The 27,202-nt window shown below is 38.8% G+C and overlaps 2 protein-coding genes across 4 annotated transcripts in view; both read right to left on the bottom strand.

Moving 5' to 3' along the window:
- LOC140927027 (monocarboxylate transporter 12-like) overlaps window positions 1-1,200 on the bottom strand; it is a 13,125-nt gene extending 11,925 nt beyond the window's left edge. Inside the window, exon 1 of the mRNA XM_073376689.1 lies at window positions 1,051-1,200. Within this exon, the coding sequence (XP_073232790.1) occupies window positions 1,051-1,099 (49 nt within the window). The 5' untranslated portion in view covers window positions 1,100-1,200. The remainder of the gene's footprint in view (window positions 1-1,050) is intronic.
- A 3,056-nt stretch (window positions 1,201-4,256) lies between these two features.
- Window positions 4,257-25,760, bottom strand: LOC140928642 (monocarboxylate transporter 12-like). Of its 3 annotated transcripts, none has more exons than XM_073378421.1 (7): window positions 25,662-25,760; window positions 16,773-16,919; window positions 10,331-10,408; window positions 9,348-9,539; window positions 8,028-8,596; window positions 6,461-6,830; window positions 4,257-5,257 (listed from the first exon to the last, which is right to left on the bottom strand). In XM_073378421.1, exons 4-7 carry the CDS (start codon window positions 9,517-9,519, stop codon window positions 4,749-4,751), a joined length of 1,620 nt encoding a protein of 539 aa, XP_073234522.1. In that variant the 5' UTR covers window positions 9,520-9,539; window positions 10,331-10,408; window positions 16,773-16,919; window positions 25,662-25,760; the 3' UTR covers window positions 4,257-4,748. The 3 variants fall into 3 exon arrangements, with proteins under 3 accessions (XP_073234522.1, XP_073234521.1, XP_073234523.1); XM_073378420.1 differs by lacking the exon at window positions 25,662-25,760 and adding an exon at window positions 17,179-17,298; XM_073378422.1 differs by lacking the exons at window positions 10,331-10,408; window positions 25,662-25,760 and adding an exon at window positions 17,179-17,298.
- Window positions 25,761-27,202: the final 1,442 nt, after the last annotated feature.

Here is a 27,202-nt window from a genome sequence, read left to right as displayed (position 1 = left end):
TAAACTTTTTCAACTTGGCGAATTTGTTTTCACTTTCTCGGAAACCCTTTGTTGTGTGCTATTGTTTTCGTGAGCCAATAAAAACTTTATTTCTTGACGCCTGTCAAATGATTGTCAAATCGCGCGTCCTGCACTTCTTTTCGGTCCCCCAAACTGGAAGAAGCCATATAATAAACATCTTATTAACCTCGTCTTTTCGGTCCGTACTGTAAATTACGGATCCTCATTTTTTTCCATCGATTTATGGCCCAAGCGCGAACGATGGGGAAAAACTCGGTCCGTAATTTACAGTACGGACCGAAAACTCGGCTAATAAGAGGTATATGTTTTTATTTCATCAAAATTTTAGTCTATGTTAATGGCATGTAAATTGGTCATATGATGACTGCCGCTGAAAAGGTAGCCAAGCATTGTCCTCTAATTTGATTATGGCGTGAGCTTGTAAATTAGGCTTTTCCGATTTAGTGGAAATCCCTTTTGTTCGGAAATATGTTTTCTGTCATTGTCAAAAGTTCCTAGTTTAACCCCTCTATGACGCTTGCTCGAAAAAAGCCAGAATGTGGATTTCTTTCAAAGAGTCGAAAGAAAAGATTAGCGTAAGATGTACATTAAATGTAGAATCATTGGACGTCTAGCCAATTCAGCAAGTTAGAAAAATATAAAGTTTAACATCACTGGCATGCTGATTTCAACAACAAAAAAAAAGAGAAAAAGCGTGAGAGGCATGTTCATATATGCTATCATCTCATTAAAAACCGTTTGTCCATATCATAACGCCCTGTCGATCGTGCGAGACAACTGAAGCGATTAAGGTGCTTGCTTTGGGTTGCTTTCATTGCTCTGCGTGTCAGCTATGCACCTTTATTATTTTCATGAAAATGAGGGAAAGGCATTTTCCATTTCTAATAAATAGCAAAACACTAATCAGTGTTTTACGATCTTTTAATATTTTTATTTCATTAAAATTTTAGCCTATGAGAGTGGAATTTAAATTGGTCATATGTTAATAAAGATTTTTGTTATTATAATTAATGCAGCTTCATTGCCTACCTGAAAAATTATGCTCGGCGAAACAAAGTGTTTGTAGAACAATTAACATTGAACGGTGATCATACAGATTCTAGTGTCCCAATTAGTCAGTGCCTGCAATCTGGATCGTCTTGGCTGCTGCTATCGCGCGTATCCATAATTACTAAAAGAAAATAATCGAAATACAGTACTGATAGTCTAGAACCTCACGCTGAAGGGAAACGAAAAACAGTTCGAGTTAGCGAGGAATTCGAGTTATCGCGGTAAATTTCAGTGAATTGTGATCAAGGGAAAGGAAATTTAGTTCGAGTTAGCGGGGAATTCGGGGGGAATTCGAATTATCCGAGTTCGAGTTATCCAGGTTCTACTGTAAGTACCAACAGCGGTTTTAAAAAGTAGGTTTAGAGTTAATGAACAGCTTTGCTGTTAGTTTCGGAGATCCGGTGCTGGAACGTACCTTAGCGCAAACGGCATCCAGACAGCAGCTAGAATTAGCTAAAACTATGACTTGGATTCTTATCAGCCGGCAACCAAAATGCGAAACGCAAAAACATGTTTTAATACGGCTTTTAAGCAGTATACAAGGAAAACCTGTTTTGGTTACATAAGACGGGTTTGGATGTCAGGGGGTCACTATGGCAATTTAGGGTAGGTATGTGCCGAGAAGGCTCTTAAATCCTACCCCTATCTAAGAGAAATAATAAATGAAATACCCGCTATTAAAAGTACTCAGTACAGTATGTTTCCCAGTATCCGGCCAATCCTGTTTAAAACTGCTATAACGTTCCTTACTTAGTCGCAAGAGTTCTGAAATTTGGCCAGTAGAAGATCTATGTAGTCTATGATATGGCGAAAAGAAGCTTAATTTTTTTACGTTCGTATCCATCCTGAGATTAATATTTTTGCAGAGTTCCTATGTTGCCTAGCATCCGGCCAAAAGGCCCAGTATCCGACCACGACAAATTTTCGACAGGCAAGCGACTTATAGGCTCCTCTTGCTCTAGCAAAGTAAAGTAGTCTGGCATTTCATTCCAAAAATGTAAATCGACTTTAATGAGGATCCTAGCATCGTGAAACAAAACATCAATATAAAATAACTGGTTATGGTGGGGTGAACTACGCCAGCAGCTGATCAAAGGTTGGTCTGGGGTTGTGGAGAGAAAAGATGAAAAAGGAAACTAACAAAAACGATTTTTCGGTCTTTTTCCTATAAAATGGTTTGAAATGGGCATTTATTTCAATAACACTTTTCTCCGCCGGCTTCAACTGAGGCAGAGGCTTGGTAGTCTCGCTGGCGTAAGCAGCGAGACTCATAATCAGCAAAGCCGTTTTTCTTCGTATTTAGGACACAAAAAGGAAGCCATGGTCCCTGGCGTTCCTAGCGGAGACCGTGGAAACTGGGAATAAGAATCGTTACGTGACCGAAGCCTCGACGCATGTTTTGCGAAGAAAGCTTACGAAAAATTAATGCAATTTAGAGTTTTTCCGAAACGGGTCGATCCACGAATTCTATCGCTTGGGAGATTTGATAAATTTGGATCAAGTGAACACTTCAGTGGTCGAAAGAAAAGAAAACTCTTAATTAAGAAAGGCTAACTGGTCGCTTGTTAAAAACTTTCATTGTACCAAATGAGTGTTGTAATGAGCATGCGGTTCATTTTAGGCGATGATTGAAATGACGTGCCATGTTCTCATCACGTTTTTGATCTCTGGCAATGATGTAATCTCTCTGGAATCGAGGCACTTGAATTTGGTGTAATTACACACGCGTACGACAGCAGACGTATTTCCGGCCGTCGCTAAAAATACTAAATCAATTCAGAAGGCAAATAGTCAAATACGATATAAAAAGTAAATATCCTGGCCCCGGTTGTTCAAAAGTTGGATCGCGCTATCCACCGGATAAATCACTATCCAACGGATAAGCGTTAGGGAAACCAATTGGGCTATCCAGTGGATAGTGATTTTTTTAGTAGATGGCGTTATCCACTTTTTGAACAACTGGGGCCTGAAGAATACTCGACCGTCGATAAACTGGGAAGTGAAAAACCTTTAGCGAATAAATCCTGTTTCGTGTAGAATTGATCGCCTCCTCATTTCTCATCTTATACTACTACATCAGAAATTTTTGCAATTTGATTGGCTTAGAGCAGTGGTATTTCAGCTAAATTTGAAATATTTGTACATGATATTTGGCATAAATACCACTTATGATATTTCAAAATTGTCTCAAATTTTTCTCCCCTAATGGCTCGTGAAATTACGTATAACAATTTCGAAATATCATTTGTGGTATTTATGCCAAAAATGACTACAAATCATACTATTACCTATACTAATCTCCAAGCAAGCGAGACTTAACGCCGATGTTAAGAGCGTTCTTGTTAAAGGACGCGTTGATGACGTTGATGGTCCGGCTCTTGATCTAAATTCGGTACTGAGGAGAATATGGTATCAATGACCGCACCACCTCCAAGCAGGAGCCCATCAAATGGAGCCTCCATCTCCCATACAAGCCCTTGGAGTCAACCCTTTCCCGAGTAGATTTATAATTAGAACGGTTCCCAGGGGAGACTTCGCGCGCCGACGGTAGGAAGAGCCAATCACAACGACGAAATCACACTGCTATTGTACTTCATCAAACAGCAGGAAATTCGTTGTTGACAGGCCAAACACAATCATAAGCTAGTGAAACGTGACTTTGGCGTTTTGTCGTGTGTCTGTCAGTTAAGCCGTGATGTTATTGGCTGTGGAGACTCGTAATCAGTGATTGGTGCGTTTCGATCCGTCTATTGTCACAGTTAAACAGTAGTCTATTGTTAGTCAAATTGTCAGTTCTCCAGTCGTTCCCCCAGGCTCGTAGTTAGTTTTGCTTGATCTCGTCAATAAGTCGTTTGTACGGTGCTGGTAACTGTTGGCTACGATTCAGTGGCGTTTGTTCTGAGTTAGTAAACCAGCTTTCTAAAGTAAGTCGTTGAAAGTAATCTGTAGAATACCTTATACATGTCACAGAGTCCCAGTCAATTTGATGTGTCGTCTTTAAATGGTGCTCAGCAATGTGATTGTTGACTCAGCGGGCCTGGGAAAACGCCATACAGGGACTAGGCAATCTTTAACACACATCGAACATCGTGCCTGAGGGATTCACCGTGAGGGTTTGCTGAACCAAATCCCAGTCCTCACTCCTGGGCCGGGTCGTTCAAAGCTGGATTAAGATAACCCGCTAACTGGTTTTCGAAAAACTGGGCCTTGAATGTTTACTTCGGTCTCAATGGATTTCAGTCCTCGCGCCTTCTTATTTACTGCGGCTACGGTCCAAATACCTGTTCACACTGCACCAAAGTGTGTCACTGAAACTAACCGATATGTGATGCTCCACTTTCGAGATCAGCGCAGCGCAGATTCGCTCCGTAGCAGAAATCCCGCTGAAATCACCGTTCTTATGTGTGAATAGAAGCCCTATCTGGTATGGTTTTCGTGCCGGCGCAAGAGGTGTCCAGTATACTGTGAACATAGTCTAAATTAACGTTGACTTCCAATTAAAGGTTATAGTCTTGCGTTTACTGAAAAGCTCATTTTCATGGTTTATATAGGACTCGATCCGACTCGATCTGTTTCTTTTTGTCACCATCAAAGGGCTCTGCCCTTCTTTGAAATATTTTCACCGTTATGAATATATTATCTAATTGAAATAAATATTCAACTTAAGTGTTATTAAACTAAACCATAGTCTCTCTGTTCGGGTCCAAAGAGTGAATCCACACGTCTTCTGAATCCCTTGAGTAGTCACTAAAATATCCCAAAAGGCAGTCTTGTTGGTTTACGAGTTTAGGCATAGAAAAGTATTTTTCTAGGACACATCCTACAGTTGATGAATCCGGTTTTTCTTTGACAATCTCCAATTCAACAGAATCTTTTACCAACGAAACGCTAATATCTTTCTTTTCATAACACTTCACCCCTTTACCAGACTCCGAAACTTTCCTGTCACGATCTTCCGACTCAGAAGAGAATGACTCGGAATCCAAAGTCAATGATTTTGTAGCTTGACTTGAGGTGGATGATGGGATTTGCACCCGATAACCTTTTCTACGCATGCGCCACTCTTGAGCAATTTCAGGAGGAAGTAGAATAGGAATCAAAAATAAAAGACATACTCCAAGTGTAGTGAAGGCGCCAGACATGTAAAACGCAGGCACGTACGACTGGAGAATAGGATACATCCATCCTAAAATAGGTATAATAAACAAGTAATGAATAAATTAAAAAAAGTTAAAAAAAAGACAGGGAAAAGATTGGACGCGCCAGTTTTTTTCCTACTCACAGAGCACATGTTCGGAAATTTAACACTCACTCTCACCACAAGGAGCCTCTTTTCGCCCCTTCCCCCAAGGCTATATTTAATTTCTCTGAGTGAAACCCCTTTTTTACACATCATCAACAAAAACTAGTAAAATTGTAATAAAACAAAAGACGTTAAAGAAAAAAGAACATTTCTAGATGCGAAAGTAAAGCAGAAGACATACCAGAGAATATATATCATATTTACTAATTTTCCTATAAGGAACCGAAGAATGAAACAAAAAATAAATATCATGAAAGATATCAGTCATCGTGGCATGTGTATAAAGGATTCATATCTATCGTTTGTTTCACGATAGTCACTTGGTTGTTAATCGCGACGTTTCGACCGCAGAATGCAGGTCATCATTGGTGTCAATTTACTGAGCGGTACTATTAGTACCATCGTGGTTGGTAGTGATTGGTGTATCACGAACCTCACTCATGGTTGGTGGGTTTCGATCCTAAGCATTGTTGGCGTTATAGAGGACGACGTCACCTCCTGATAAAGACCTGCAGAACGCAGTCGAAACGTTGCGATCTTGCCTAGTCCCTAGGCCTCATTATTGCGCGCGGCCGATGATTTCCGGATCACGTGGTCCCAGCCGTTCATCTCCAATACGTCACCGAAATGCATCGATCCAGAAGGCCTGGAAAGACGCTTTACAGGGATAGGCAAGTTGCGATCAACAACTAAGTGACTATAAGCACTATATTTGAGTGTCAATGTTTTTAGCACGAAATTACTAACTAGAGACGGGACCACCATTCAGTTTGTGGTCATCCGAGCCACCCCAGGTCTATCCGCTTGCAGTGCAAAGGGAGTACCTTTATTTCTTAGTTATTTCAAGATCCTGAGTATTGGTCCGGCCCCAGACCTCAGTCCCGCTCTGCAGTCAAGCGCTCTAGCGACTGAGCTAATCCTGCTGTGGTAAAAAACAAACCCTTTATAAAAACAAATAAGTAAAAGAATGCCTCATGCCATTTCCCATGGCTCCTCTTGAGAGAAGAATCTCACTCTGACTGTGATTGGATCACCCCTGGCTGAAATAAGTTTAGTTGTCAGCTGCACCCACAATGCAACACTCACCAGCTATTGGTGGTCCTAGTATCATTGGAATACTAGCAATACAATACATGATCCCATAGGCTGATGCCATCTTTTTCTTTCCGACGACATCTCCGACTAATACGGCTATAAGGACGACAAAGCCGCCATCGTGGATGCCAAACAATATACAATAGGCTAACAGGGATTTATAGGAGGTCAAAATAGGAAGAAGAGTGGTAAGAACGCTACAGACCAACATGCACATCTGATACAGGTAAACTCGGTTCACACGCGGATGATCAGCAATTCGGCCAACGATAATCTTTCCAATTGTTTCTGACACTGCAATGAAGCCGACTAAAACACCACCTTTCTGTTTGTGGATGCCAAGGTCTTGTCCGTGTCGTACCTGTATGAGACAAAAGAGGTGAACGAGGAAAATATGAGCAAGTAATTCTAGAGCAGCTTGTTCAAAACCTTGCGAGACTTCTAGCGAAACCACCTCCTTTAAATAACAAAGTGAAAGCCAATAGAACACTTGTTCTTTTGAACTATCGTAAACTGCGCCTTATAAGCCCTGGGCTTATACAGCTTCGCAGGGAGTTTTAAGAGGGCTTCTAAATAGAGGGGCTTATATCCTTGGGGGCTGATAACCGAATAGAAAAAGCGCTTTCAAACATGCTCTAGCAATGATGATCACAATTAAGATTCAAAACTTCATAATGAATCGACGTCAAGGTCAATACAAGGTCCTCAAGCTAGAGAGGGGGTAACAACCGCGGGGAGCTTATAACCGAATATGTTTCATTGTTTAAAGGTTGATGGGCTCATAACTGGGAGGGGGGGGGGGGGGCTATAAACGGCAATAAACGCTACTTTGCTCCCTGCTACAAAAAAGGAATTATGCAGAAAAAATATACAGCTGATCAAACTTTCAAAAACTAAGGCTATGCGTTTAATAAAATAACAGCAATAGTGATAAAATCAGTAGACGTTTCCCGTTTTAGAGAAAATGTTATGCATGCAATCGATTGCTTGGAAATGTCTGTTTCTATAAAATCTCGCAGCCTACCGGTGGCAGTGAGTAGAAAGGATTTCTCCAAACATGACACGCAATAAAATTGGAGAGAAAGTATAGCGCGAGTTGTGGGCAGAAAGTCCAATTTGCTACACTCGCGCTGGCATTTTCTCCGATACCAGTTAAGTTCTATAAAATTTATCTGCTACCTATGTCATGGACTGTCCAGGCTCCGAGATAGTTGGGTTCGCGGAATTGAGAAAGCGCCACCGCGCCCTTTTCCAAAATCACGCGCTCACATTTTCGCGTGCCTTTCACTTACGCGTCATCCCTACTATCTGAGAGCCTGGAACAGGCTACCTTTGGCCCCCTTTGGTCACCTTAGAGCAGCCAACCGCTGAGCTTCAGTATTTCTCTGACGGAATACTTCCTGAATCAATCCGCAGCATACTAACCACTAGCCTTCCACGCAGACGTTCTAATTAAGGGCTTCGTCATGATTTCCTACCGTGCGTAATGCCCTAAAAACGTTTCTTTTAGGGGCTAACTAACAGCTACTAAAACCCACTGACTAGAGAATAAACTTACCAAATGAACGTATGGCATATAAAATCCAAATAACACCAATCCATTAGCAGCAATCAACAGAACATAAGCCTTGTTCTTAAATAACGAGAAGTCAAAACATTTCTTTTCTTTTTGGCAATCCTCAGCATCGACAAATTGCAGCGGCGACGGCACCAAATAATAAATAAATGCACAGCACAGTAGCACAAGTGACGCTCCACTGAGAATACGAATTGCATTACGCCAGTTATAATTGTCCAGTAGAAAGCTGAGCGCGGGCGCAAGTGATATGGCTCCCACGCCCGCTCCAGCCAGAGCGATTCCATTGGCAACAACTAAATGTTTGTTAAAGTATTCGCTGAGCACCAAAACTGAAGCCATGTAGCACATGCTAGATCCCAGGCCGAATATCAACGAATATGTGACATACATGAGGAAAATCGTATCGACGAAAGAGGAAAGGAAAATACCAATTCCGATCATTATTCCACCGACTGCCATGACTACTTTGCACCCAAGTTTTTTGCACAGCAAACTACCCAGAGGTGCCAGGCAAAAAGTGAAGCCGAATGCAATCGAAGCAACCCATGCTGTTGAGAAAAGGCGAAGCCGAAAATGTCAAGGGATAATAATGAGGACACTAAGCTAAGGGAGTCTCAAGACCCGGTTAAATGGAGAAAACTTGTCCCGGGTAAAATGGTCACTCTGGTTTCCAAGCTACCCTGGATACAACTTGTCCTTCATTTCCTTACAAAAGTTGGCGAGCCGTTTACATGAGATACAAAAGGTTGGCTACGCTAGAATTTCACTCTTTTTAGTACGATAGTGGGATCATCCTCCTAACTTTGGCCCACCCGGTCGGGTCAACTCGGTCAAGACAAGGCAACCAGAGCATGCCAAAGCGCTGTTGGCTCGATCGGGTAAAGGGGTCAACCCTTTTTGTCATAAATTATAAACCGCTCGGCTGGGAGAGTGACCCTGTTTCCCGGGATAATTTTTCTCCATATAAACGGGACCTTGGGTAAACCATAACCGTAAACCTGACGGCAAAAAATTCAGCTGTCAGATAAGCTAAAAAAAATTATTTTGAAAGTGTCACGGTCGCTCTTTTTACACTGTTACATGACCTCTTTCGTTGATAATACCTCAATTTATCACTAAAATTGTATCTTTTACTTCATCCAGGAATAGTTTTAAATCCCAACAAGCCAGAAGCAAACCAGTTGGCTATTTTCAAGCGTGGCCGAGGAGTTTCACTCGAGAAAACCGAGAAAAAATCCAGCCAGCGGCTATGGCGGGCAGTGACCTAGGAGGCCCCACTACGCTGCAACTCATTCTCACCTGTGGTGGCCTTGCTTTGTCCAAACTCGTTTAACAGATCAATGTACAAAAGGCCAAAAACGAAGTGTATTCCCATAACGACAAACTGTGACATGAATGATCCAAAAACAACCAACCAACTAAGACCACCGTCGAGGGTCCCTTGCATTCGAAATCTCCGCTTTGCCACCATGTTTCCCTCTGTCTCTTTACCTGTTTATGTAAGAGACATCAGTGAGGATCGGAAGCAAAGAAAAACGAAAGAAAGCATGACCATTTTTATACTAGAGACATTTAAGTCGACTAGACGCATTTAACGTCTGAGACGTTAAAGTCGTCTGTTTAGTGCATGTGAACGACTCACTTAATAACAGAGGACGTTTATGCCGCCAGACGTTACGTGCGTCTGTCTTATTTACCGTTTTTATACTACATAAAGTCGTCTTCCTACTTAATGCAGGAAAAGTGGATGAATAAATGAATGATAAATAAAAATTATAATTAGTTAAAGACTTGCAATTGAGTAAAGTAATGTGGCTCTACAGTCTGAGATGGACGGTGAAATAAGTCAGATGAAGTCGAAATATCATTAAACTGTCCTGGGTGTGTTTAAAATAAAGTCGCCAAGGCGCATAATATGAACAGTTATACAGGATATTCAAATACTGTAGATACTTCGATGACAAAGACACTGAAATGTGGTCAGTTTTCGTATGCTACTCGAAACAAACTTTCGAAAGCAACGTTTACCATAACGGCAAAAACAATAATAACATAAATGGAAAAACACCTGCTCTACTAGCTAACATAAGAATAGTTAAATTATGAATTAGCTAGTCACAAGTCGATATCAGTTTGAGTCCCGTGTTGAATTACTTCTGGAAATGTATGTTAAGAAGCACACAAAAATACAAGTTTATCATAAATTGCGTCTTGCCTAGTATGCTTTTTTGTACTGTTTGCATATTATTTTAATAAAGTTGTAATAATAATCTACAAGTTACCAAGTTCCGCTTTTGTAAGCAATCAGGTGGTGGTTTCCAACTCACGCCTAGTTCTCAGGCCTTCTTCCTGGAAACAAACTGCAAATGTAAAAAAAAATAACGCTATATTAAGGCCGCCATAGATTTCCATCCAACAATAAATAGAGTGGACAGCGAATTTTGAAATGATGTTAACCAAGTCGTCCCAAGAGCAGTTGGCTTTCAATTCGATGATTAAGAGCAAAAAAAGTGTCCGGGTAACATGATGGCGGACGCTTGTAGGTTTATCAAAGTGATTTGAGCTTTATTTAACGGTTAATGAATGAGGCTGAGTATCTTACGAAGAATTATGGAGATCAAGGAGGGTGTTATCCGTCGAGGCTGTAGGCCGAGGCGGATAACACCCTCCAAGATCTCCATAATTCTTCATATGATACGAAAGCCGAATTCAATAACTGTTTTATTATTCATTCAAAATAATTCCTAGTTTAAAAACATAGCTAAAACATGCTTACCTCCATCGATCCATCGATGTTCAGTTCATCTTCGATAGTGTACGTTTAGGTTTGTCCAGCTCCGCCAATATTCTCCAAATAGCAGATGTCGCCCTTCGAATTGTCTTCTTGCTGTTCTTGTCATGTTTTTAGCTATTTTTTCGCCTAGTTCTTACTCTTGAAACGAGTGAAATGTCCGCCATTTTTTCAAGTTCACAACCAAAACAACTCAACCTCGTCCCCAGGTCTTCTCGGTTAACGGTGCCTTAACCTGCGAAAACGCTGCATTTTTGACGTCATTTCCTCGTTAAAGTCAAAATGCTTCCAAATTTGGTTATCAGTAACTGGTTATGGTGAATTAAACGTGTGCTTTTAGCCAATCAGAATCGGGCAAATATTTTGAATGAATAATAATATAGTTTTAAAGACTCTATTAGAGCGGTTTTAAGCGTCCTACAATACAACCATAAAAGTCGAGCCAATCACAAGGTCCAAAGTCAAATGAACCAATCGAATCCAAGCAAATGGAAAAGCGGGAAAAGCCGAAATTAGTTTGTCTTCGCTTCTGAGCGCTAAGAGGCACGATTGCTGTTAAATATGTAATTAGCTTAGTGTAGCAGTGAAAGCCGGCTTGTGTACTGATGAAATTCAGAGTTATCCGTTCATCTTCAAGGATACTCATTTATAAGCTATATTTGAGGAAACTACCTCTAAAAAATGAAAGAAAAACATGAAGATAATAATGAGGATGATGATGATCATAAATTCCAAAATACCCCCGGCAAATGAACAATGAACAAATGAACAAAACGATGAACATCGCTGGTTGCATATCACAGATCAGATGGCTATGAGTAACAAATGGTTGGGTTTATTACCTTTTAAGGCTAGGGAATAAACTCAACTAGAGGAAACTTTTTAAAAGGTAATTAAAGTTAATAACTTTCCTCATACCAGCCTCTTACACAGAGTCCAACAAGGTTTGGTAACTTTGATATCGCCACCGGTATCAATTCTTGATTGACATGCTATTTCACGTATTTACTTAACAGTATTTTACACGACACTGTTTTCCTCCCAAGTCAATTAGAATTCATAGGATTGACCATAAATATCGTTGAAAAAGCTAAAAGTTCATAAAACAGGTAAAGTTAGCGGACCTTGATTGACTTGCTGACGGCCTCTAGTCTGTGATTCAATTTAATCAGCTGTTTAATCTAGACAAATTGGTTTTCAAGACTTAAGTTGAAGATTGAAGTGAAGTTGCCGATTGTCGGCAACTCGCAATAGAATCCGGGCTTCCAAAAGATGGTTTTAATACCAAGACTATGTCATGAATACAACCCAAACGTAAACCAGATTTCACCAGGACATCAAGGTAGCCAAAGAAAATCTTACTACAGAAGCATTATCAGGCATTATTAGTTAGTTCAGTTACGCTTTAGTTAGCGATGCGACGCGATGCAGTTTCTATCAAATCTTAACGAGTTAAAGCGTAACAGTAATTGAATAAACTGTTATCTTAGTCTGAAACGTTAATCGCTTCCAGAAGAGCACAGGTGGATAACAGCTTCCGGCCTACAGGTTGAGATACATCTTCCGCGCTTGTTACAGTTATCAGTGGTCTTTCAGAACGGTTGACGCCTTAACAAATGCCAACAGGTTGTGATTGTGCTTTACTGACTTAAATGTTAAGTTAAGAAACTTGATATTTATACACTGGCTTCTTATATATTCATTAGCAAAAAAAAAATGGAACTAAATTAAATCCTCTAGTCACATCAAACCATAAAACCTTCATAAGCATAAAACCTTCTTAAGATAAGAGGGATCTTAACTTTTGTTCTGGAACAGCAATGTGTTGTTTTTAAATAATAGTAACTAGTTCCCTTAATCTTTAGATGTTTTTTTGTAATCCGACCCTGGCAACGTTTACTGAATTTTTTTTCATCCATTTCACGCCCGGTTCAAAACTTCTTCAGAACAAGGGACAAACTCAAATAAAAATGAGAGAAGTTGAACTTAAAGGATTCAACAAAGTAAATCTAAAGAAATTATAAGAACCATTGTTACACTCAATGAAGTGGCAGCTACATTCAAGATGGATCTGGTTTAAAAGTGGAGCAACATTTGACGCACCTTAGAAGTCAGTTAGAACTGTTAAAAACTTGACAATTGAAACATTGGAAAACACTGTTGTATGTATTTGAAATATGAAACAATTCTCTACTACAATTAACCAGAGCCACTTTTTTGTACCAGAGTGGAACTACTCGGTTTTACTTAATCACAATCCTCAACAACAACAGCAATCTTTATTTGTACTCACCCTTGCTCAAAAATAAATTACAACCATGAAAATATTAAAAGTAAAAATTAGAGTACTGGCTGCCTGGAATAACCATGGGGGCTAGTGGAGACAGGCAGCCAGTTGACATCAGTTTTAGATAAAATTAAATTACAGGTCAGCAAGAAAACAGAAGCACAAATGCATACATAAAAAGAAGAAAAAAAAGAAGAGGAAAAAAGCTATTTCTACGCTATGAAGGAAGTCTAAAATAGTTAAATTTATAAATGAATACAAAACATTAATATAAGAGGAACTTGAAAAGGTGACAGAATTGTTTGTTGTTATTGTTAGTTTTAAACACTGGCATTAAACCAAGGACCTGTTTTGGCAAAACGATAACTTGATTTTTTCGCTTAGGTGAGAGAGATGCCAAATTCTGTTTGAAAGCATAAAAACATCTCATTCTTCAAGTATTAATGAACTGCCTCTGAAATAATAATAACAATAGTCTATTATTATGATTATGATTTTAAAGAATTAAGAATTTAGGAATACGAGATTTTATTCTTTTTGACTTGTTTCTTTTTAATATCAGAGAAGGATAAGTTTCTTTTGTCATGACTTTATTTAAAACACTAGACTGCCTGCAAGAGTTATTAATTACACCTGAGCCACAAGGATGTTTTTGGGAAATCGTTATTGACACAGTGATTGTATTTTTATGATTTATATAATTCTTAATGTTGTACGGTGCTCAATTCTTACTTCAAATATTTCTGTAAATTATGTCATGTACTTTTAAAGTTGAATAAAATTGTTATTATTATTATTATTATTATTATTATTATTATTATTATTATTATTAAAGACAAAATTATGAGTGCCAGAAATAACGCTCATCAGAAAGAGGCCTGAGAGGGTTTGCTCGTTGATAGATATTTGAAATATTAATAGTATTTAGCCAATCAGTGGATAGCAATTTTCGCGCCCTTTGACTGGCTCTCTATAACGACTATACCCCTCCAGGTAGATGCATTGCGCTAGGTATATACCTTGTTCTCGGTATATACCCACTACTATTCATCTCTACTACGTGGGATAGCTGTTAGCCTGCGCCAGGCTCTCAGATAGTATAGTGGGAACGTATTAAAACGAGCAAAGCGAAAATAAGAAGCGCACGACTTGTCTGTCCCCAGCTCCCGCGCGTTTTTCGCATTCCTTATTACTGAACGACTTTCCACCTCCATCACGGAGCCTCGAACAGGCTAGATAGCTGTGTACTATCCAGCGCTGAGATGGGCGTGTATGGAGCAGGGCAGAAGAAGATCTAGACTTTCTCAAAGTCCTTCGCTTCTCATTTCCGGTTCCTGTAGTCTCTCGCTCGCTTTTTGCCGCACAAAACATAAAAAATATACTTGCGCTTCGCGCTCGTGAAAAAGGTAGAGGCTGGACTTGTAGGCAAGTCCAAAGGAGATCACGTAGATCATTCAAGTACCTGGGCGCTAAACCGTCAAAATGTTATACGTGAGGGTAGAATATTGAACTGAACTGAATTATACGAAGCACGTGAAGGCGATAAAATTTAGGTATAGTTGGCAAGAGGTGTTCCACTCACCAAGGTTTTGTTTGAGCGGCTTTGTTTTGAATACGCTGAGTTTCGAGATTTGTTCAGGGGCACACAACGACTCTTTTCTGTAAAATATCTGTTCGAATAAGCGAATACTGCCTAAAATTTTCTATTACTTGAAGAAAGCTAAAAATTTCTAGATGACCATTCCTTTCATGTACAATTTTGCAGGGTTATCTAAAGAATCCCCTACGATTTTCTGGAGTTTAATTTTTCACTTTGTACTCCCCAGGTTTGGCTATTGTGCAAAAGGAAACCTAAAATTTTCGTATTCAAAAATGTGATGGAAAGAGGAATCAGAAAAATTCTCAATTTGAAATACGTGAAATTGTATCTTAAATTTTCGGGAAAATAACACTGAAGCCCTATTTCAAAAGGCAAATATGAAAACGGACATAAAATTTCGCGATGCAAGCGTTCTCAACTTGTAACTCATAATGTGTGAAATCTTTGCAATTGAAGATACAAAATTGAACCTACCAATAAAGCCAGTTAACAATTTTTGTATTTGTCGAACATATCATGTATATGTTTGTTGTTATTACATGTCAAGACTTAATACTTCAGGAGATTGAGTAATTTTAATTTGTCAGTGTACAAAAATCTGGTATCAGAATAATTTAAAGAATATTGCATTATTTTTTACATTTTTCAAGGGCTAAAGATGTAATAAATCATCTGTAGTAACACCAAAGAAAATTTCTCATGGAAGTCCGAGAAAATAAATGTCAAATTTCACAAGAATTGTCAAAATACAGGTAAAATTCTAAAAATTTCATGTGTAAGATGTAATTTTGTGAAATTTGAAATTCACTTTCTCGGGCTTTTATAAGAAATTTTTTTGGTGGCACTTTAGATGATTTATTACATCTTTAGCCCTTGAAAAATGTAAGAAAGAATGCAAAATGCTTTAAATTATTCTGGTACAAGATTTTTGTCCACTGAAAATCAAAATTACTCAATGTCCTGGTGAATTCCGTCTTAATATTTTTATGTGTGTTTTTGATTTCGCGAGGATTGTTATCCGCGGGTCTTTAATTTCGCGAATTTTTCACAGTCGCGAAAAACGCGATAACATAGACCCGCGAAATTAAGTACCAATAAGGTAATGAGCTAAAATTGTAGCATGAAACGCAGGAGTTTTTTTATTCCGTTGCAATCTTTGATGCATAAAGTAGCCCTTACACTGATTTTCTTTAGTCTACCTAGAATTCGAGACAGCTTCTATGGCCAGTATTTCGTAATGTCGTTGCAAGATGGCCGAATAATTTTGAGTTGTAAATATATGTATGTGTGAATGTGGTTGAGGGCAAGTTTAACTTGATCTCATTCCGGTTATGATAGATAATATTGTTCCTATATATCTTGTTCGTAATGAATGTATTCAAGCCTGGTTGCCGGGCAACCATAAGCTAGCCAATGGCGATATAGGAGTTACATCCCTATTGATATTAACACACCAAACGGTTCTTTTGTTTTAGTGGTTCACTGGTACATGTGAATAACAAAATCAATGTTTACAAACAAGGAATACTGCTATGGAGAACAACTCACCTGACTGATATTTGTGTTTGATAGTTCAGATAGGAAAAAATGTCAGAAACTGATCCCTTTGCGCATCGAAAATTGCAGCGATGTATAAAGTCAAGCGTGACCATTTTAGAAGAATTTACATATCTCAAGAATATATTTCTCGCAAAGTTATTGGAATTTGCAGTGCTCAAGGTCATCGATTTCATTCCGGCTATGGATTCACGATTCAAGTCATTCTGGTAGCATCAACCAGAAACAGAGCTTTCAGAAAATAATAACAATAATAATAAAATCGGCGTTAAGTCTTGCCTTACCGGCAACTCAGTACAAAAAGTGAAAATTCTGTCGCAATTAAATGTTATAGCTCTGTGTCGTCCTTCACGCTTTAGTTGGCAGATATGCAATGGAACTTTCCCGGCCATAATTTGAGTATGACGTTAAACTTTAAACTACGGCACTGCGACCTGCTTAAAAATCATCATGTTTACTGAGAATAATTAATGTAGCTTCATCGCCTACCTGAAAAATTATGCTCGGCGAAACAAAGTGTTTGTAGAACAACATTGAAGATCACTGAACGGTGATCCTACAGTTCTAGTGTCCCAATCAGTCAGTGTCTGCAATCTGGATCGTCTTGGCTGCTGCTATCGCGCGTATCCATAATTACTAAAAGGAAATAATCGAAATACAGTAGTGAGAACCTCACGCTAAAGGGAGACGGAAAACAGTTCGAGTTAGCGAGGAATTCGAGTTATCGAGGTAAATTTAAGCGAATTGTGATCAAGGGAAAGGAAATTTAGTTCGAGTTAGCGGGGAATTCGAGTTATCCGAGTTCGAGTTAGCGAGGTTCTACTGTAAGTACCACCGGCGATTTTAAAAAGTAGGTTTAGAGTTAATGAACAGTTTTGCTGTTAGCAAGACGTACCTTAGCGCAAACGGCATCCACGCTGCGGCCAGAATAAGCTAAAACTATGACTTGGATTCTTATCAGCCAGCAATCAAAATGCAAAACTGCGCAAATACGTGTTTACGACTTTTAAGCAATATGCAAGGAAAACCTGTTTTGGTTACGTAAGACGGGTTTGGATGTCGGGGGGTCACTCTAAGCAATTAAGTGGGTGTGAATGGGGTTAACCGACTAGCGACAAAGGGCGAAAAATATTACTGACTAACCGACAAAACGAGTAAAAATTACCGACTACCGACAGGAAAAATATTAACCGACTACCGACATGGGCTGACATTATCAATATTTGTTTTCAGAAAAAAGAGCATTTTGCATTTTTTTCTAGCCATTAGGAAGTAACCTTTTTAAATTTATGACTCATCAGATGGTCTAACAGAAAGAACTTCTTCTTTTGTTGATACAGGTACATTATGACTACAACAAATATCATAATCACAGAAGCCACACGTTAAAGATGCTACCGACTTTATAAATTTTATTGAAAAGACAAAGGTGAAAAAACTGAACGTTTCATGTTTCGGTCCCAGAAATGCTTAGATTAATCCTCAAAGAAAATTCTTTCCAGTTTACTGGAAAGCACTGTCAGTAAAATACCACGGTACCGCGATGAGCACATAGCAGTAGTTTGGTTTCCAACATTTTCATTGCCGCATATATTGCAACACAAACGTAAAGTGAAACCGTCTTTAAATCAACTTTTTGAAAACGCTACGCAGATGATATTTTTTCCCTATGGGACATAAGTAAACCAGACATGGTAGATTTCTGCAAATTCACGGAACAAGTATACTTACTTCACCCTACTGCTCTACTGGCTATGAAATTTACGGCCGAAATATCTGACAATGAGACAATCTTTTTAGACCCTGTTGAATACCGAGGCACAGCATTCAACAAAGAATGAGAAAAAGCTATCATTGACATAAAGACGCATTTTAAACGGAAACCTTACAATATATACATTTTCACCTCTTATCACCCACTAATTGTTAAAAGGGATTTGACAAACAAGAATTAAGCCTTGAGAATCCTACGAACAAACTCCTCTGAGGAAGTATTTCAGATTTCAAAAAGAGGTTGATGGACAGAGGCTGGCCACACAATTTTGAAAGAAAAATCGCCATTAGAAGTAAAACTTACAGAGGGAAAGCAGCGCTCCTAAAACAAAACAACAAGGAAGAAAAAGAAATATTGCCTTTTGTGACACAATACAAACCCTTAGTGTCTATTATAAAAGAAGCTTTAATGAAAAATTGTAATCTCATACAAAACCAACCACCACCTTGCAAAATTTTAAAGAACCACTTACCCTCGGACGTACACTCAAAATCATACCCCCCACCCTGGAACAAGAGGAGGGTAGATGGAACCCCTCCCTAGAGTTTTGATGTGTTGCAGTATTTCGAAGAGATTTGCCTTCACTAGAAAGCCTTTGATCTTCTTAACAAGATGAGGTATATTTTATGAATGGCGGCGCTGCTAGAGGTCTGTGACGTCACCAACAATGATCGCCATTTTGGCCGCCATCTTGGATTTTACCAAGAATTAGAAATCAGGTTAAAGCAGCGAGAAATGGTAATTGCTTGACGTGAATAATAACACATAAATAAGCACTTTGCAGGATTTTAGCCACAAGATTTACTTTTATTGTTGAAAAAGGTGAAAAAAAAACATACATTTTCACTCAAAATCGCTTGACCACTTGCTACTTATTACGTCATACCTCGTAACCATAGAAACTGGTCATCACTGAACTTGTCGCAAAATGCGTGCGAGGGATAAACGAACGTCTACTGAAAACGTCAGTTGCTGGTGTTTTATCCTCTTTGAAATATCCCAGAAAAACCTAAGGGGGGTGGCATCCACCCCGCCCCCCCCACCCCTTGTACGTCCAAGGGTTAAAGTGTTATTTCTTTCAGAAACGAAATTATGGCAAAGGACATGCTTGTTAGAGCCAAAACATTTAAGGTATAGATTTGTAACCTGTCACCCCTTGCAGTTTTTCACTAACAATAACTTAGGTATCCAAAAGGCTGGAGTCCATTAATTAATTAATTACTTTTTACCGTTCCCTGTAGTCGACAGGAAAACCAAGTTCGCATTTACAATAAAAGGTTTGATGATTTTATCAGTACTCATGATATTCATTTAGCAAACAATGGTGAAATAAACGATCATGTTGCATAAACAAACAAGAGTTAATAAAGTTTAAGTACAATCAAATGATGCATTCTTACAAGGTTTACTCTTTCCTTAGGGATCAAAGTCTTGAAACTGGGTAAAATACATAAAAAATATTAATAATTAACAAGCGTTTTTTCTTATTAACTGAGATTTGCCGACAACCGACAAAAATCAAAAATTTTAACCGACTACCGACAAGTGGACCCCCCCCCCCCCCTTATTCAGACCCTCAATTAAGGATGTGCCGAGAAGGTTCTCAAATCCTGCCCCTATCTAAGAGAAATAATATAATAAATACCCCTCTATTAAAAGTACCCAGTACAGTATGTTTCCCAGTATCCGGCCACTTCTGATTAAAACTGCTATCACTTTCCTTCCTTAGTCACAAGAGTTCTGAAATTGGGCCAGTAGAAAATCTTTGTAGTCTATAATATGGCGATAAAAAGCTTGTTTTTTTACGTTCATATCCATCGTGAAATCAATATTTTTGCAGAGTTCCTATGTTGCCCAGTATCCGGCCAGCGGGCCCAGTATCCAACCACGACAAAAATAACGTAATTTTCGACAGGCAAGCGACTTATAGGCTCCTCTTGCTCTAGCAATCTAGTCTGGCATTTCATTCCGAAAATATGAATCGACTTTAATAAGGAACCTAGCATCGTGAAAACAAACTGGTATAAAATGACTCAGGGTAATAATGGGGAGATCTGCGCGAGCGTCTGATCAAGGTTGGTATGGGGCTGTGGAGAGAAATGATGAAAAAAGAAACTATCAAAAACCAATTTGTTTGGTCTTTTTCCTATACAATGGTTTGAAATGTTGATTTTTAATCATGGGCAGTTTTTTCAATACCACATTTCTCCGCCGGCTTCAACTGAGGCACAGGCTTGTTATGGGACGCGTTGATGACGTTGATGGTCACTTTTGATCTGCATTCGGTACTGATGAGAATATGGTATCAATAACCGCACCGTCTCCAGGCGATTGATGGTGTGGCCATGGAGGAAAACTCTAACTGGGAATGCCGGTTTGTTCAAAAGGGAAACTGAGGAATAAAACCCTAACGACATCTCAACACATTCTACAAGACAGTCCAATTGGTACTCTTCCTATTCACGTGGAGGCCAGTAACTGTTAAAAATCTTTCTCCACTTTTCTCATCTGTAACATGCATGGTTCCATAAAGAGTAGGGATTTACTCGATTTCTGGTATCCATACCAAAACATGCATGAGGCTCACGCCTGTTTCTGTACTCTTTCGTGACCGGAAGTAGTAACGCGGCAGGGGGGCGATCTTATCTGCAATTCGTGATATCCTTTACTGAAAGCGTTTTCGATGGCAATAATATGCGTTCTATAAGGGAGAATATACAACAAGAAAAACGTAAACTTCTGATTGTTTTCGCTGCTCTAAAGTCACCACGGAGAGATTCGTCATGTCATCATGGTTCACCATGGTTCAACATTGACGCTTTCGGTAATCAAACGCACGAAATATTTCGCCTCGACAAAGAAGTGCATAAAATTTCCATAAAAAGTTGAGTAGAATTACATTATATGCATTATATGTCTCTCCTTAGCTATAATTATAGTTATAGATAAGAGATAAATGTTGTCCGGACAACGAACACTGCTAATTTAACGATTTTGCACAGTTAAGATAAAACTGGCCGGATACTGGGCAGCTGAAATCAATACAATTGTGGATGTTTCTGGCCTCCTTTATCTCAGACAAGTTAAATTTAACGAATAATTAATGAATTTTCTGACAAATTAACTCATCAGTTCAGTTCAGTTTATTCACACTTGCACTGTATACAGTAACGTAGAAATAAAACAACAAATAAGAGAAAAAAGGAGAAGAAATAAATAAATGGATTTGATAGAAGTGTACGGTGGTCAGAGGAGCTGCTTAGCTTCCGAGCTAACCACAGCTGTATTATGAGTAGAAACACTCAATATGTGCGCTAGGTGCCATAGCAAATATGGACGATGATGTGAAACAGTCATTTATATGTAGTTAACTTTGAGAGTTTAGCAGAATTCGTTTGTATTGGTTTTTGAACTGGTAGTACCTGAATGTTTTTATGTTAGTAGGAATCTCTTCCCAGATTTTGGTTATGGCAAACTTAAATGTGTGTTTGCCATAATTTGACCTTATACGTGGCACATGAAAATCGAGATTTGAGGGACTATCTGGTATTGAGTGAGTGAATATCAGACACCTTAATGAGGTACCCTTGAAACGCTTCAGGGATGTTGGATACATTTTGTGAAATTTTGTGTGCTAGTAAGGAAATTTTAAGTTTAAAAATTATTTTATATTGATCAGAATGTCTGGAAGTTTGAAGTAAGGTGCACTACTTTCTCTGCTATGGCGAAAAAATATGCAACGAATGCATTTATTTTGTCTTGTTTTTGTTAATCTGCTTGAGTATGTGTTACCCAACTCATAATTCCATAATGGAGGTGGGGGTAGATAATTGAGCAATATATTTGTTTTAGGGGTGTTTAGAGGTAGGAAATGGTGTAATTTTAAAAGGATTCCACATTTAGATATTTTGCTGTTTATGTGTTAAATGTGGGTAGCTCAATTTAGATTCTCGTCAATGTAGATGCCTAGGTATTTGAATTCGTCTCTTCAATACTGTGTATATTAAGCTTAAGCGTATTTGCTTTTTTGGGGGAGGAGATTGTCATATAGTGGGTTTCCTTAAAGTTTACAAAAAGTTTATTAGCTGAGCAGTAGCTAAGAAGATGTTTGAATTCCTCAATTATAGTTTTTTCAAGGTTCTGTAGAGAATTGGAAGAGTAGAATAGAGTGGTGTCATCAGCAAATGTTCTAATGTTTTCCTCTTCTAAGCAATTGGGCATGTCTTTTACACATACCAAAAATAAAGTTGACCGAGAGTAGAACCCTGAGATACAGCGCATTGGATAGTAAGTGGGTTTGATTTAACATTTTCAGCTTCAACATACCATGTTCTGTTCTCAAGAGAGGTTTTAAACCATAAGAGAGGAACACCACGGATTCCATATCTGTATAATTTCTGTAGTAGTTTCACTACTGTCAATTCTCATTTTAAGATCGTTTGTGAGTTCAAGAATTAGTTGCTCGGTGGAATAATTCTTAATTGTTTACATACAAACACAGACCACGAGAGTTTGGGAATAAAATTGGAGCTTTATTGCTACACTGGTCGAGAAACGAAACCGAGACGTGTTACATACGTAGACAATAAAACTCCGACACCTTAAGGGTGGGAGGGAATTAGGGTGAACCAAAGCGGTTCGAACAGATCGACTAGAGATTACGACTGAAATATAAGCCTGGTGATGACTCGATTAAATGCGGCGTGTCACAACATTCAACAATTAACTATCATCACTTAGGAAATGATTTACACTCTGAAGCCAAACTGGTGCTTAAATAGAATACTTTCCTTTTCCAGGAAATGATTTAGCTGATTGTAAACAAATCTTTCAAGGATTTTGGCAAATGGAGAAAGAACAGCAATGGGACGATAATTACCACGGCCCGCCTTGAAGACAGCTGGGGTAACCTTGGAGATCTTGAAAACATCAGGGACAACGCCTGATTCAATTGAATTATAATTTAAACAAGTATGTGAGGGGAATGGAAAGGTAGGGATATCTTTGGTGGCTTTGTGCCTATCAAGGACAGATAGTACCAACTCAACTTGTGCTGTGTAACTACAGCTATGATGTGCTGGGAGGAAGGCCTCAGGTCTTATAACGCTTGAGTGAATTGTAGATGACAGATTTGGACCAACATTTATATTAGGTGTTCATTAAACTGATTGACAATATTATGTTTTTCAGTGCAAGTTTTTTCATTGTAGTGTAACTTATCAGGTACAGTGTGCCCTTTGGGTTTCCTGATTAATGGTGCCAAAAAGTGTAACTTCCGAATGTGTTTTTTAGGTTTTGTTCTTATTTAGTTCAAATTGCCGCTTATAGTAGGCTGACTGGCAAGTCCATTTCAGCTTATTCAAAGTATTTGAGTATTTTTTATAGTATGCTACTTTGTCTTGATCTTTAGAAAGAAAGTGCGTTCGACAGGAGGCCAGAAAAATATCTTAATATCGATCGAGTTTTTGTAGATGGCCAGGTAACCGTCCTTCGACTGCACATTCGCAAACCTGATCAACCAGTTACAAAGGCACATAGCAAAGCAATCCAGTAAAGAGTGACTTGTGTTTGACTAAAGCAAAAATTAGAACTTATGTTTTAATCTATACAACTCCCCTAGTCAATGGATCACAACAAACTTGCCTTTTTAGTCTTCTTTTCTTGCGGCAATTCATCGGGGCTTTATTAAACAAAATACTATTAATGTTTATTTTTATGTCGATTAGACCTTTCCGGTGTTAACAGTTCACTGCACAGGTCGTTATTAGTATTGCCCTATTAAAGTTCAAGAAAATAAAACTGAAGCTCTATTTTGGCGTGAACATTTTTCGCAAGTCTCGATGTGCTCAATTTTTAGATGAAAATACTATCATCCTATTATCAAATTTACCTGGGCATCATCCGGGGCAAGCGACCAAGTTTCTTCTCACACTCAGTTTGGCTTTTATGTAAGTTAGTCACTCTCAATTGAGCAGAGAATAGAGTGATTTTACTTGAACCCTGAAACAGATACTGACAAATAATGCAAAATAGCAAGAGGTAAACAAAGGAGGACAATGGAATTAGTGCGTAGCATTCTTAACTACCTGTTTCATGGATTAAGTAAAATCACTCTATTTAATGAATATTTGAAAACACTCAGACCTTCAACGTTCGCCTAGAAAGAACAAAACTAACCATTTTCATATTTTTCATTTTCATTTTCACATAAGTGAAGACGGCAGCATAAAACTGAAAGTACGGCTACCAAGGCGGCGAAGAAAGACTCTTGTTTTATATTTCAGGGTAGAAGGTCAATGTCAACCCACCTCGTTCAAGTTAGGTGATTATCAGTTATTTTTAGAATTAGCTTCAAAAACTGATAGGTTCACTTAGGAGAAATTTACAACATCAATTTTGGAAAAAAAAAATTCTTCAAACGGTTTTAATTTGACTGTATTCATCACACGACTGCTGAAAGTCGAGGCAGATGCTGGCTGGTTTATTTGCATAATTCTTATCTGAATCTTTGTCACTCTATGCTAATTAAATCTAGTTACAGCAGGGTGTTGCCGTTATCTGTTAGCAATTTGGCTGAATAGTATTTTGCGAAGTTCGAAAAGAATTTATCAATTATTGATCTGCCGAGCAATAATCCAAATGAAATCGTCCTTTTCTGAAAAAAAAAACGTTTTTTGACTTTTATGCATAAAGTTCATATAAGAACCAAAAATATATTATGGTGCCGTGCCAATGTTTTGGCGTGTAAGCGTTGTTTAAAAATCTATAAGCGTTATAATTCCGTCTCGTTCATATTTGTTACATATAGCCGAATCTCCAAGATCCGGAACTGAGGAAACAGAAATCGTAATTTTGTTTAAACGACTTCGATCTCTATAATGCAACGGTTACCTGGGCAACAAAAATGTGTACGCAACTTGTTTTGAAACATGACGTTGCGCGTTTTACCATACACGAATCAAACTTGGCTTGCAAGAACTCAGGTTTTGCACGAAAAGTTGTCGCAGAAAGTAGAACTAACAACTGTTCGCTACCTGTAACAACTCGATTTGTTGCAAGACAGGCATGATTCGTGAGTGGAAAATTAAACGTGCAATATCACTTTTCTTCAACTCACTTTGCAGCCATATTGCCAAATATTACACGTTTTGGTTGCCCATTTTACCGTATCTTACGTAAGGTTAGGACGTTTCTCGTCGTAGTCTTGCCGTGATAGCAAATGAATTTTTAAAGCAAGTGTGCTGCACGTGTCGCTTTTTCGACGTTCCCGTCGGTTGCGGCCTTTGCCGTCGTGATTACAGCGACCTATTGTCCACTGCGTCAATCAAGGGAATTATCGTACATTTTAGAATTGTTTTTGTTGATACAAATGATAGTAGGAGCTCGAGAAACGTACGCCATCAATTTCTGGTTATTTCTTCAGTATACAAAACAGAAAGAGACTGCGTTTATCACAAGATTGTTGAAATTGTTGCAAACGCCGGACGGCTCATTAGGCATTATTTTTATTTGAATCCTTGTCACTTTTCATTTTAAATCCAGTTGTAGCCACTAAGCATTGTGGGTTAAAAGAAGCAAAAGTTCCAAAAGGAAATTAGTCTTACCTTCAAATCTCAGAATTTATACAACCGGCCTGGGGACCTTGAAAGCTATAAAGGCCTGAAACCTCACAGTTTGAGTGTATATTCGTAAGATTCAAAAACAGGTTGTTTTTTTTTTTTCAGTTTAATCTTTATAGTTATTTTTATAAAACAACTAACAAGTACGCGCGCTCTGATTGGCCGAGAGTCGTGTTTGCATGAGAATATGTAAACGTAGTTTTGACGTCAAGATGTTTTGCTTTTCGCGCGAATCACGCAAGCACGAATTTGAAAATGATATTGAGTTGAAAACCTCGACAAGTTTACTTCATTTACCCATTTCCTCGTCGGCTGAAGCTTGGAAAATCTTAAGAAACATGCTCTGTCAATTTTCTTCACTTGAGCTGGCATTTTTAGGCGAGAAAAACCCGTGTTTTGGAAAGCATCTTTTCTGCAAAACAAGGACTGATTATGCGTACAAGCTTCGTGTACAATACTTCGCGACTGGTAAGAATTTCTCTTTTAATCAGTACTCTGAACAAGAGAGTTTTGCCCTTTTTTTCGGGAAAGTTATTTTTTAAAAGCAATAGAAAACTTTTTTCCTGTGTTTGCATATCCTGATATATACACTCAAGGGGTTGGGAGAATTCGTGATAGTTATGCAAACCCTCGACTTCGTCTCGGCTTAGCATAACTCTGGCATTCAGTTGACTCGCCTTGGACGTGGCGGGAAAAAAGGCGTCAAGGGAAAAGTTAAACGCTCTCTTGACTGACTACAAAGCTTATTTTTTCATCCCTATTACTTTATGACAAAAGGCCTGCATGATCATTTAAATGAAATATGAACCTGCTCAAGCACATTTCTGGCTGAAGCCGTATGCCATGAGAGTTAAAACAAGCGAATAACAATTCAAATCTTTGCGCGGTGGCTGTAACTGTTACTGTGTTAAATGGTACTGAAAACGCCGTAACACTTTGTTAGTAGTTCACGAGGTTGAGACCCTGGAACAGGCTAAAAGATGATGTACAGACTGAGTGGCGGCGGCGGCAAAAACGTTAAAAAGAAACTGAGACCCTGTTTACATGGAGTGGGGGACCCCGGTCTAGTGGGGTAAGTTTCGTTTGTTTTGTGTCCCCCAGAGCGTGAAAACAAAAGAAACTTACCCCACTAGACCGGGGTCCCCCACTCCATGTAAACAGGCCCTGATTTCACGTTCTATTAAACTTTCTCGCCATTATTTAAGAATTTGCTCATGCTCAGCGTGTGTATATCGAGTTATGGATGCACGGGGGCAGTTTGGAGAGCACGAAAGCGTAAGAGTAGCTCGAGGCGCAGTCGAGAGCAACTGTAGCTTCTTGAGTGCTCTCCAAACTTCCCAAGTGCATCCATGACTCGATATACGCACAGCTAGCTAAAAGCATGAGCAAATTCTTTTATAACATAGCTGACAAAAATGCTTGCTTTTCGGTTAACTGCAAAATTCTCGTAACGCGCGACACAAAAACATTTAACGCTTCTATTGGCTGATAATCGTCTAGTTTGGATGAAAATTCTTTCTGTAAAA

This window comes from Porites lutea, chromosome 2, assembly GCF_958299795.1.
Source record: "Porites lutea chromosome 2, jaPorLute2.1, whole genome shotgun sequence".
NCBI lineage: Eukaryota > Metazoa > Cnidaria > Anthozoa > Scleractinia > Poritidae > Porites > Porites lutea.
The sequence above is the reverse complement of the archived record's forward strand: the minus strand, read 5'-3'. Positions and strand labels throughout refer to the sequence as shown.

Coding starts and splice junctions, on each gene's coding strand:
- LOC140928642 (XM_073378421.1), bottom strand. CDS start 9,519: ATGGTGGCAAAGCGGAGATTTCGAATGCAAGGGACCCTCGACGGTGGT. Junction 6,831..8,027: donor ATATGCCATACGTTCATTTG/GTAAGTTTATTC, acceptor TGTCTCATACAG/GTACGACACGGACAAGACCT. Junction 5,258..6,460: donor ACTAGGACCACCAATAGCTG/GTGAGTGTTGCA, acceptor TACCTATTTTAG/GATGGATGTATCCTATTCTC.